The sequence below is a fragment of the Penaeus chinensis genome, chromosome 20 (assembly GCF_019202785.1).
Source record: "Penaeus chinensis breed Huanghai No. 1 chromosome 20, ASM1920278v2, whole genome shotgun sequence".
Taxonomy (NCBI): Eukaryota; Metazoa; Arthropoda; class Malacostraca; order Decapoda; family Penaeidae; genus Penaeus; species Penaeus chinensis.
Genome location: NC_061838.1, coordinates 6244492 through 6256991, shown reverse-complemented (window position 1 = coordinate 6256991; position 12500 = coordinate 6244492). Strand labels below are relative to the sequence as shown.

At 42.8% G+C, this 12500-nt stretch overlaps 1 protein-coding gene across 1 annotated transcript in view; it reads left to right on the top strand.

Moving 5' to 3' along the window:
- The window catches only part of LOC125035876 (nephrin-like), a 380821-nt gene that overhangs the window by 277165 nt on the left and 91156 nt on the right, over positions 1-12500 (top strand). Inside the window, exon 2 of the mRNA XM_047628188.1 lies at positions 284-422. Coding sequence (XP_047484144.1) covers positions 284-422 — 139 coding nt within the window. The remainder of the gene's footprint in view (positions 1-283; positions 423-12500) is intronic.

Below are 12500 nucleotides of genomic sequence, written 5' to 3'. Positions count from 1 at the left end.
TCTCGCAGTGCAATTATCTCCATTATTCATTCCACACATCAATCACAAATCGACAAAACCATTCCCAAAGCAAATTAAGATTTAAATAAAAATCCGCATCAACAGCAAATCTCGGAAGACCAGTAACTATAAATGAAATATATTGATAAGGACAATAACAATAAAACATATTGATATATATATAAATACCAACATTCACTTAAAAACTTCACCGAATTTCGATATCTTTGCATTTTCTAATAGCTCTCTTTTCTCTCCCTTTTCTCTCTCCCTTTCGGAACAGAAACAGCTGCTGACACGACGCAGGTAGAGGTGGTGGAAGGGTACAACGCCTCGCTTCCCTGTTCTATCCACTCTCCTTCACACGACACTCCCGTCCTCACGCTGTGGTACATTGGCACTGACGATACCCCCGTGTATAGGTAAGTAGATGAAATAGGGAATGGGGGAGAGGGAGGGGGAGAGGGGGGGAGGGAGGGAGGGAGGGAGAGGGGGAAAGTGGGAGAGAGAGAGGGAAAAAGAGGGAGGGAGGATATAAGGAAGAAAGGAAGGAAGGAAAGAAGGAAAGAAAAAAAGAAGGAAGGTAGGAAGGAAGGAAGGAAAGAAGGAAAGAAAAAAAAGAAGGAAGGAAGGAAGGAAGGAAGGAAGGGAGGGAGGGAGGGAGGGAGGGAGGAAGGAAGGAAGGAAGGAAGGAAGGAAGGAAGGAAGGAAGGGAGGAAGGAAGGAAGGAAGGAAGAAAGGGAGGAAGAGTGTGAGTACGAGAGAAAAGAGAGAGAGAGAATTCTATCCACTCCCCCGCACCCGATACTCTTGTTTTCACAATGGGACATTGGCACTAACGAAAATCCCTGTGTACTGGCACGAGGAGAATGAAAAGAGGAGAGAAAGGGAAGAAAGAAAAACCGAGGGGTGGAGGAGAGAGAGAGAAAAAGACAGACAGAGACATAGGCAGAGGCAGAGACAGAGGCAGAGGCAGAGGCAGAGACAGAGGCAGAGGTAGAGGCAGAGACAGAGGCAGAGGCAGAGGCAGAGGCAGAGGCAGAGACAGAGACAGAGGCAGAGGCAGAGGCAGAGGCAGAGACAGAGACAGAGGCAGAGGCAGAGGCAGAGGCAGAGGCAGAAGCAGAGACAGAGACAGAGACAGAGACAGAGGCAGAGGCAGAGGCAGAGGCAGAGGCAGAGGCAGAGGCAGAGACAGAGACAGAGGCAGAGGCAGAGGCAGAGGCAGAGGCAGAGACAGAGACAGAGACAGAGACAGAGACAGAGACAGAGACAGAGACAGAGGCAGAGGCAGAGGCAGAGGCAGAGACAGAGGCAGAGGCAGAGGCAGAGGCAGAGGCAGAGACAGAGACAGAGGCAGAGGCAGAGGCAGAGGCAGAGGCAGAGGCAGAGACAGAGACAGAGACAGAGGTAAAGAAAGAGACATATGACCTGGCAGACAGACATACAACCAGACAGACTGACAGCCGGAATGGCAACAATCGAGCTAGCTAGAACAGACAGACACAACAGACAGACGCAGGCAGAGCCTCCGTGAAAACCTCAGCACATCAAGGAACGGCGCCAGAATACCAACGACGACGCAGGCAGTTTTGGCTCGAGCAGGACCAGTCGTTGAGGGAGTGTCAGCCACGGAGCTCAGAAGGGAGAAGGGGAGAAGCGTCTGTCGTTCCGCGATGCCTCAGACTCGCCGGATGGAGTGTCTGCAGCGGAGTAATGACGAGGGAGTGAGCTTATGGAGTCGAATAAGGAGGCGGCGTTAGAATTATCTCCGAGGTGCGAGGAAGAGGGAGGGAGAGAGGGAGGGAAGGGGAAGGAGGGAGGTAGGGAGGGGAGGGGAAGGTGGTATGCTTGCCTAAGATGTACAGGAGTTGTGTCGTTAAAGCTCAGAAGGGATATTGGATGGAGGGAGGGGAAGGGGAAGGGGAGGAGGAGGAGGAGGAGGAGGAGGAGGAGGAGGAGGAGGAGGAGGAGGAGGAGGAGGAGGAGGAGGAGGAGGAGGAAGAGGAGGAGGAGGAGAAGGGAAAGGAGAAAGGGAAGGGGAAGGGGAAAGGGAAAGGGAAGGGGAAGGGGAAGGGGAAGGGGAAGGGGAGAAAGAGAGGAAGAGGAAGGGAGGGGAAGGGGAAGGTAGGGGAAGGTAGGAGAGAGGGGAGAGAGGGAGAGGGAGAGGGAGAGGGAGAGGGAGAGGGAGAGGGAGAGAAACAGAGAAGGAGACAGACAGAGAGACAGACAGAGAGGCAGACAGAGAGGCACACAGAAAGACAGACAGAGAGGCAGACCGAGAGACAGACAGAGAGGCAGACAGAGAGGCAGACAGAGAAGCAGACAGAAAGAGAGACAAAGAGTGATAGATAGACAAGAGAGACAGAGTACATGTGAATATGGTGAAAGTTCGGTTGATGTAACTAAGTATCAATATCCCATATATAGAAACATACCCACCCATACATCTACATACACGCACACATACGCACAAACACATATACATATAACCAAACATACATACTTGGACGAACACACAGATAACATACACATAAACTATAGCGATTAAGCCTGCAATGCATGAAATCTATTTTATCTGTGAGCTTAATTCAAAACAACATTGGGATGCTCACAGAAAACCAGTATTTCACAACAGGCTATAATCTTGTCACACATCTGGCAACTGCATTGTATATGGCCGTTTAAAGAGGCATCAACGTGATAATTAGGCTTGTTGATGTGTTTATAAAACTGCGAGACAGGCTGGCGTATCGGTTGAAATGGTTAAGGATGACTGTGTAGGGAATAATAACACTAGGAAATATGTTAAAGGTTATATTCATGAAATAATGAGGGATTTTTTTTTTTGTGTGTGTGTGATTCCCTCAATGGTTAGATTCCTGGAATGATGAAGGAATTGGTTTTTCATGATTATCCCAAAGGTTGTATGCAAGAACAAAATTGGGAATTAGATTTCTGTATGATTATAGTGTAAAGTTATATAACAGAAAAGACGAGTGTTTTTTTTTATGATTATTCCAAAAAATATATTCCTGAAACAATGAGGTAAATTTTTTTCTTGTTATTATCCAATTTTAATATTGCTGAAATTATATAGGAATATGCTATTAATCATTTCACCCAAAACTGAAGGACAAGCTAAGAGTAAATAAATTAGAAGAGAAGAGTAATGAGTTAGAAAAGCAAACACAATCCAAAAACGGACACGAAAGAAAATGCAAATAAAACAACGAATGGAAGAACAAGAAAACACACGAATATATCCAAAACCTTTTCCCTCTGTTGCTTCGTTTTCATTCTTCGTCGTATTTGCAATTTGTTCAACATTGAATCCAACACGGTACAGAATACTTGATGGTTTCATGAGAAATGTTATAAGACCAATATTCGTTCAGAAAGGAAAGGATATAGGGATAAATTTAGTCCTTAGAAAGGGTTATATCCATGGCAGAGGATATACAAAAGCTTATTCACATGTGTTCTGAGGATTTTGGAGAAAAAACACTCGACAAAGCGCGAGGAAATGGTTGACATATAACAAACATAGGAGAGGAAAAGTGATTTGAAAAGTGATAACAATCATGATAAAAATATAACTCATAATAAAGGGAGGTAGGAAAATAGGAATATAATTATATTAGAATCAAAAGGCAACAATACAATTCCAATTGGAGAAGATATATTGGACTCAAATCCGACGCAAAGTGTGATAGGAGGAAGAAATAGGAGAAAAGAATTGGAATTCAAATGAATTCATTTATTGCATTGAATTGATAAATAAACGCGTTAGAAGAATGCTTGACAGAGGAGACGAATAAAACAAGTTCTAAGAATAACCATAGAGAAGAGAGATAAAAGCTGAAAGGAAGAATAAATGTGCAGAAAAAACTAATAAAGCAGGAATTCGAGATAAGAAAATGTTAAAATGTTTCGTCAAGATGTAAAAATATTTCGTTTCGTAAATTCTGCTTTTACTGATGCGAAACTTGGCCAATAAACTGTAGCATAAAAAGAAAAGATCAAAAGAGAAGAAGAGGGAGAGACAAAGGAAGAGAAAAATAGGAAAGGGAACAAGAAAAGAGGGAGAAGGAAAGAGAGAAAGCCAAGAAAAAAATCAGAAGAGGAGGAGGAGAGAAGAAAAGTGAGGAGGAGAGAAGAAGAAAGGGAATGAGATAAGAAAAAAGGGGGAAAATGGAAAAGGAAGAAAATGGAAAAGATAGAAAAGAGAGGGAGAATGGAAAAGGAAGAAAAGAGAGGAGGAAAGAAGGAAGAGAGTAAGAGAGAGGAATAGCAGAAGGGAAAGAAGAACAAAAAAGAAGAACGAATTAAGGAAAATGAAAAGCAAAGAAAAAATAAGGAAAAGAAAAGAAAATTGAGAAAAAGGAAGAGAAAAAAGGGGAAAGAAATCTTAGCAGACATTGGTGGACTGAGACAAACGTGGAAAGGATATTTTGAGAGAAATTAAATACACTTTTTTGACCAATGACGTCACAAGATTGTCACTCAAGCAAAATTAGGTAATAGGCCTATATTTTTTTTCTATTGGCGACGGTGACGAATGCGAAAATGTAACGCGTTGTGGTTGAGTGGTCGTAAGGTTGTGGTTAAGAGTGGAGGAGGAGGAAGTCGTATCGTTTGCGGTTGTCGTAGAATTCTGGTTGAGTAGTTGTCACATGGTTGAGTGGTCGTACGGTTGTGGTTAAGAGAGGAGAAGGAAATCGTATCGTGGTGGTGGTGGCAGCCAAGTATCTCGTCTATCGGCCCAGGTTTTAGCTCGGTGGCCGAGGGCGCAGAGAGACCATTCCTGACTTCATTTCCGTCGCTGGATGTCTTTAGACCGACGTTTCTCAGGCAGAGAGACATAGAGATGGATACATGGATACGGACACAAAACTACATACATATACAAGCACATATACACATACACATACATATACAAGCACATATACACATACACATACATATACAAGCACATATACACATACACATACATATACAAGCACATATAGACATACACATACATATATACACAATTATAAACACACATAGATACCCCCCCCCCCCCCACACACACACACAATTAAACAAGCAGACAAAGAAACACACACGCGCACGCAAACAGAAACACATACACGCACATGTAAAACACATAAATCAGACACTATCGAAGCATAGAAATAATAATAATAATAATGATGATGATAATGATAATGATAATGATAAAGATAATGATGATAATAACAATAATGATGATAACAATAATAATGATAAAAATAACAATAATAATGATAATAATAACAATAATAATTATAAAAAAATCATCATCATCAATCATCATAATGATAATAATAATAGTAATAATGATGATAATGATAAGAAAAATAATAATCATGATGACATTGAAAACTGTAATAATAACTATAACAATAATAATAATAATAATAATAATAATAATAATAATAATAATAATAATAATAATAATAATAATAATAATAATGATAATAATAATGATAATAATAATGATAATAAAAGAAGAAAAATAAGTCTAAAACCTTCCTTGATTTTTCTCACCGATTATTTTCACAAACGAGGAGTGAATTTGATCCCCTGTATGTGCATGACAGATGACTGATCATGCAAGCTTCGCCCAAACCCATTTTTCGGTGAATCTCCCGAAAAAAATGATATCAGGCACGCACTTGATTAATAATCCGTCTGCGAAGAAAGTGAGTGTGTGTGTGTGTGTGTGTGTGTGTGTGTGTGTGTGTGTGTGTGTGTGTGTGTGTGTGTGCGTGCGTGCGTGCGTGCGTGCGTTCGTGCGTGTGTATGCATGTCCACGCATGTGCGTCTTTCTCAAAATACAAATGCAACCCGTATATCACTAGACACACACACAGAACGCCTTCTATTCTTCATATTTACAGACACACGTGCGAGACGGATCACCATGGCAACCACAGACTCGCAATGCAAAATACGCTCTCATCTTCCTCTCGAGAACTTTCCTCATCTATCCCTTCTCATCAACCGAGCGCATTATTATCCTCTGTAGAAGGTGGTAGACGACAGCGTCAATTTGCACATTAGCACGGGATAATGATGTAGATGATGCAGTTGTGCCATTAGTGATGAGATCCATTATCTCTCCTCGTCAGTGAAACGCCTCGTTCCCGATCTCTGTCTGTCTGTCTGTCTGTCTGTCTGTCTGTCTGTCTGTCTGTCTGACTCTCTTTCTTTCTGTCTATCTTTTTCTCTCTCTTTTTCTCGGTCACTTTCTCTCTTTCTCTTTCTCTCTCTCTCTCTCTCTCTCTCTCTCTCTCTCTCTCTCTCTCTCTCTCTCTCTCTCTCTCTCTCTCTCTCTCTCTCTCTCTCTCTCTCTCTCTCTTACTCATCCCCTTTCTCTTTATGTATGTGTGTATACATCTGTGTATCTGTGTATGCGACATGAGAAGCGACACAAACATCATAACAACCACATCGACCATCAACTATCGCATGTAATATCTGTTCATCAGTATACAGGGTTCGGAACAGACAGGCATCGGGTTTCGAATGCATTTCTCAGCAGCTGACACTTCGTCATGCTCAGCTGACGTCTTGAATGCTTAGCTTTGCGAAGGTTTTATCTCTTGTTGAAAAGGTTCGAAATTGTGTTTACGATGGTTCGAATGTTTGTTCATGACACTTCCCGGTTGAGCAGGTCTTATTTCGTTGTTCAGTTGCGGAGAATTCGGTTTTGCATGTCTAAAGGTTGGAGGAAGGGGGGGGGGGGTATGAGAATAGGGGTGGGGGTGGGGGGTGAGTGGAATGCTGGAAAGAATTGTTTGTAATAGATTATCATTAACAATATTGTTTGTTGATATTATCATTGTTATTATTAATGACTTTATCGTTGTTATTATTTTTAACATTATCACTGTTAATATTAGTATCATTATTAATATTATCATTATCGTTATCATTGATATTATCTTCATCAATGCCATTATTTTTGTCATTTTCATTATTAGTATCCTTATCATTATTATCGATATTACTATCATTACTGCTGTTGTCGTTATTATTGTTGTTGTTGTTATTGTTGTTGTTGTTTTGTTGTTATTACCACAACTTCTATCGTATTTTCTTGTTTTTTCTTCTTTCTCTTGTTCAACTTTGTTTTTTGTTCATCTTCTTTCTCTTGTTCACCTTCGTTTTTTGTTCATCTTCTTTCTCTTGTTCACCTTCGTTTTTTGTTCATCTTCTTTCTTTTGTTCACCATCTCCACTCTTTGTTCATTATTATTTCTTGTTCATCTTCGATTTTTGTTAATCTTTTTAGGGGGTTCACTTCATTTTTTGTTCATCTTTTTATGGGGTTCACTTCATTTTTTGTTTATCATAGATCTTTATACATCATTTGTTCATCTCCATCCTTTCTTCACTTCCATGATTTATTCCTCTTCGTTTTTCGTTCATTTCTATATTCTTGTCATCTCCGTTCTTTGTTCATTTTCATTCCTTCTTCTCCTCCATTATCTGTTCATCTCCATTCTTTGTTCACATCCTTCTACGTCATATTCCTTATTTCGTGATCATTAATTGGTTATCTTCCTTTTCCTTGTTCATTGTCATTTATTGTTCCATCTCATTCTTTATCCATTTCTTTTTCCTCATTATTCCAATCTATTCCTTTCTTCGTATTTGTTTTCTTCATTGTTTCCCGTTTTGTTGTTGTTGTTGTTGTTTTCACTTTCCAGCTATTCCTTTTTATTGCCATTCACTTCTCACTCTTTTTTTCCGCTTTCCTTTCTTCATCAATCTCATTCATTCCTTGTTCCTTTTATTTCTCCATTTTTTCCTTATTATTGATTCATCTTCCTTTTATCAACTTTCCTTTGTCATTGCCATTTCTTCCTCATCCCCTTTATTCTCTCCATTCTCTCTGTTTTCCTTTTGTCATCTGTTCTCTCTATCTTCTCCATCCCCCTCCTTTCTTCTTCCTTCTCCCCCCCTCCTCATTCCTTCTTCCTTCTTCCTCCTTATTCCTTCTTCCTTCTCCCTCCTCCTCCTTCCTCCTTCCTTCTCCTTCCCCCTCCTCCTCATTCCTTCTTCATTCTCCCTCCTCCTCATTCCTTCTTCATTCTCCCTCCTCCTCATTCCTTCTTCTTTCTTCCTTCTTCCTTCTCCCTCCTTCTCATTTCTTCTTCCTTCTCCCTCCTCATTCCTCTTTCATTCTCCCTCCTCCTTCCTCCTTCCTTCTCCCTCCTCCTCATTCCTCTTTCATTCTCCCTCCTCCTCATTCCTTCTTACTTCTCCCTCCTCCTTATTCCTCCTTCATTCCCCCTCCTCCTTCCTTCTTCCTTTTCCCTCCTCCTCATTCCTTCTTACTTCTCCCTCCTCCTCATTCCTCTTTCATTCTCCCTCCTCCTCATTCCTTCTTACTTCTCCCTGCTCCTCATTCCTTCTTCCTTCTCCCTCCTCCTCATTCCTCCTTCCTTCTCCCCCCTCCTCATTCCTCCTTCATTCTCCCTCCTCCTCATTCCTCCTTCAATCTCCCTCCTCCTCATTCCTCTTTCATTCTCCCTCCTCCTCATTCCTTCTTCCTTCTCCCTCCTCCTCATTCCTCCTTCCTTCTCCCTCCTCCTCATTCCTTCTTCCTCCTCCCTCCTCCTCCTTCCTCCTTCCTTCTCCCTCCTCCTCATTCCTCTTTCATTCTCCCTCCTCCTCATTCCTTCTTCCTTCTCCCTCCTCCTCATTCCTCCTTCCTTCTCCCTCCTCCTCATTCCTTCTTCCTCCTCCCTCCTCCTCCTTCCTCCTTCCTTCTCCCCCCTCCTCATTCCTCCTTCATTCTCCCTCCTCCTCATTCCTTCTTCTTTCTTCCTTCTTCCTTCTCCCTCCTTCTCATTTCTTCTTCCTTCTCCCTCCTCATTCCTCTTTCATTCTCCCTCCTCCTCCTTCCTTCTCCCTCCTCCTCATTCCTCCTTCAATCTCCCTCCTCCTCATTCCTCTTTCATTCTCCCTCCTCCTCATTCCTTCTTCCTTCTCCCTCCTCCTCATTCCTCCTTCATTCTCCCTCCTCCTCATTCCTCCTTCAATCTCCCTCCTCCTCATTCCTCTTTCATTCTCCCTCCTCCTCATTCCTTCTTCCTTCTCCCTCCTCCTCATTCCTCCTTCATTCTCCCTCCCCATTCCTCCTTCAATCTCCCTCCTCCTCATTCCTCTTTCATTCTCCCTCCTCCTCATTCCTTCTTACTTCTCCCTGCTCCTCATTCCTTCTTCCTTCTCCCTCCTCCTCCTTCCTCCTTCCTTCTCCCCCCTCCTCATTCCTTCTTCCTTCTCCCCCCTCCTCATTCCTCCTTCATTCTCCCTCCTCCTCATTCCTCCTTCATTCTCCCTCCTCCTCATTTCTTCTTCTTTTTTCCTCCTCCTCATTCTTTTTTCATTCTCTCTCCTCCTCATTCCTTCTTCCTTCTCCTTCCTCCTCATTCCTCTTTCACTCTCCCTCCTCTTCCTTTCTTCTTCATTTTCCCTGCTCCTCATTCCTTCTTCCTTCTCCCTCCTCATTTCTTCTTCATTCTCAACTTCTCTCCCTCAGTCTTCTTCTCTTGTTTCTTCTTTTCTTCCAAACTCGCTTTCTTTATCGATCTTCATTTTTCTCTCTTTCTTCCAAATTTATCGAAATCCCTTCTCCCCTCTTTCTTGTTTACATTTCTCTTCCTTATTCTCTCTTCATCCTCCTTCCCTCCTCATTCTCTCTCAATCCGCCTTCCTTCTCCTTTTTCATTATTTTTCCTTATCCATCTTTATTACTAATTCATCTTCATTCCTTCTTTCTTCTCTTCTCCCCCCATTCCCCTTTTTAATTCCCTCTCAAACCTATTTATTCTTCATTCCCCATTCCCCTTTCTTATCCATCTTCCTTTTCATATCTTTATTCCTAATTTTCCTCATTCCTTCTCCCCTTTTCATCGTCATTCCTCATTCCCTCTCATTCCTCCTTCCTCCTCCTTCCTCTCTCCTCTCCCCTATCCATCTTCCTTTTTCTCTCTTTATTCCTAATTCTCTCTCTATTCCTAATATTCCTTCCTCGTTCATCTTCTTTATCCATCCTCCTTTCTCTCTCTCTCTTCCCGATTTAGCTCCGTTCCTTCTTCCTTTTTATTCCCCACAGTTCCCTTCATCTATCTCTCGTCATCCTCCATCCTCATTCCCTCTTCATCCTCATTTTTCATTCCCTCTCAGTCCTCCTTCCTCCTCCTTCCTCCTCCTTCCTCATTCCCTCTTCATCTTCATTTTTCATTCCCTCTCAGTTCTCCTTTCTCCTCCTTTCTCATTCCCTCTTCATCCGCATTTTTCATTCCCTCTCAGTCCTCCTTCCTCCTCCTTCCTCATTCCCTCTCAGTCTTCCTTCCTCCTCCTTCCTCATTCCCTCTCAGTCCTCCTTCCTCCTCCTTCCTCATTCCCTCTTCATCCTCATTTGTCATTCCCTCTCAGTCCTCCTTCCTCCTGCTTCCTCCTCCTTCCTCATTCCCTCTCAGTCCTCATTCCTCCTCCTTCCTCCTCCTCCCTCATTCCTCTCCCTTATCCTTCTCCCTTTTCTTTATCTTCCCCCTCCTTACGATTCGATATTTACGACGTTGCAAGAAGCTCCACAGAACCCACTTCCGACGTGCAACAAAGGGGAGTAATTTCACACAAGTTTGATTAATATGCAACACCTCCCTGCAACCGTGATTAGGGCCTGCGTCATGTGTTGCAAGTCGCATTTGCATACTTTGGTGATACCTACGTGTCTTGTGATGAATCTCCGGGAACCATTAGGCGAATCAAATTAGGAGGAAAAATGATTTCTCTTGCTGTTTTTTTTTATTTTTTTCGTTCTCGTTTTCTTTTTTTTCGTTTTCTTATTCTTTTCTTTTTTTTTCTTTTTTTTTTTTGGTTTGCTGTTTTGTTTCTTTACTTGTGATTGTTATTGTTTTTTCATTCTTCCTGTCGTTCGTTTTCTTTCATTCAATCTTTCTTTCTTATTCTTTCGTATTCTCTCTCCTCTTTTTCTTGCTTTCTCATTCTTTAATCTTTTCTATTTAGTTTTTCTCTTTCTATCTTTTTCTTTCTTTTCTATTTATTTTTTTCTGTTTTAATTTCTCTCTTCTAGGAACATCATTTTAATCATCACAATATGATTTCTTTTTGATGAAAAGTGCTGATGAAAGAGATTTTGTTGATTCTAAGATACTTTAATTTTACAAAAGTTGTATTTTTATCTATCTATCTTTTCTCTCTCAGGGTAGCTCTAGGCACATTTAAAGGCAGGAGTAGATAGGTAGATGAATAGATAGATAGATAGAGAGAGAGGGAGAGGGAGAGGGAGAGGGAGAGGGAGAGGGAGTAAAAGACTAATAAACAGACGGACACACACAGACACACACCACACACACACACACACACACACACACGCACACACACACACACACACACACACACACACACACACACACACACACACAAACAGAACAAAGAGAACACCAAAGATAACGCCATTGCACACCCCTCATTTCTCAATCTTCTCTCTCCTCTATCTCCCGCATCTGATGGGAGATAACACACACTCCTCCTCGTGTCACCATCTCCCACACTTGGCCGCTCACCTAGGCACTCCGGGGAGCCAGCGATCTTGGGGAAGCAATGGCACTGTGGATTTCTGCCGTTGTGAATGAGGGAAAGGTGGAAAAAAGAGGAGGGGGGGGGGAGGAAGAGGAAGGGGGGGGGGGGGAAGGAGGGGAGGGAAGGGGGAAGGGGGAAAGGGGGAAGGACGAGAGAGAAGGGGGAAGGGGAAGGAAGAGAGGGAAGGGGGAGGGGGAAGGAAGAGAGGGAAGGGGGAGGGCGAAGGAAGAGAGGGAATGGGGAGGGGAAAGGAGGAGGAGAGAAGGGGGATGGACGATAGGGAACGGGGAGGAGAAAGAGGGGTGAGAGTGTTGGAGTAGACGAAGAGGGGGAAGAGGGGGGAGAAAGAGAAAGAGAAGAAAGGGAAAAGAAAAAGGAAGGGAGTGAGGGAATGAAAAGGAGAGGTGAAGGAATAGAAAAGGACGTGTTGGATGAGATGGGGAAGAGGGGATGAGAGGGGAGGGTGACAGGTAAAGGGGAGGGGGTGAGGGAATAAAAGGGAGATAGGGAGGGAAAGAGGGAAGGAGAGAGGGAAGGGAAGAGCGAATAAAAGGAGGAGTGAGTGAAAGTGGGAAGAGAAGGGGTTAAGGGAATGAAGGTGAGGAGGGTTGGGATGTAGAGGAGGAAGGAAATGAAAGGCGAAAGGGAAGGGAGAAAGAGAAAAGGAAACCGATGAATTTCTACCATTAGAAAACTCGGCTAGAGGGAGGAGCGACACACGACACGACACGACACGACACGACACGACACGACACGACACGACACGACACGACACGACACGACACGACACGACACGACACGACACAACAAGACACAACACGAAACGAACTAACACACGGCAAAGCACGACAC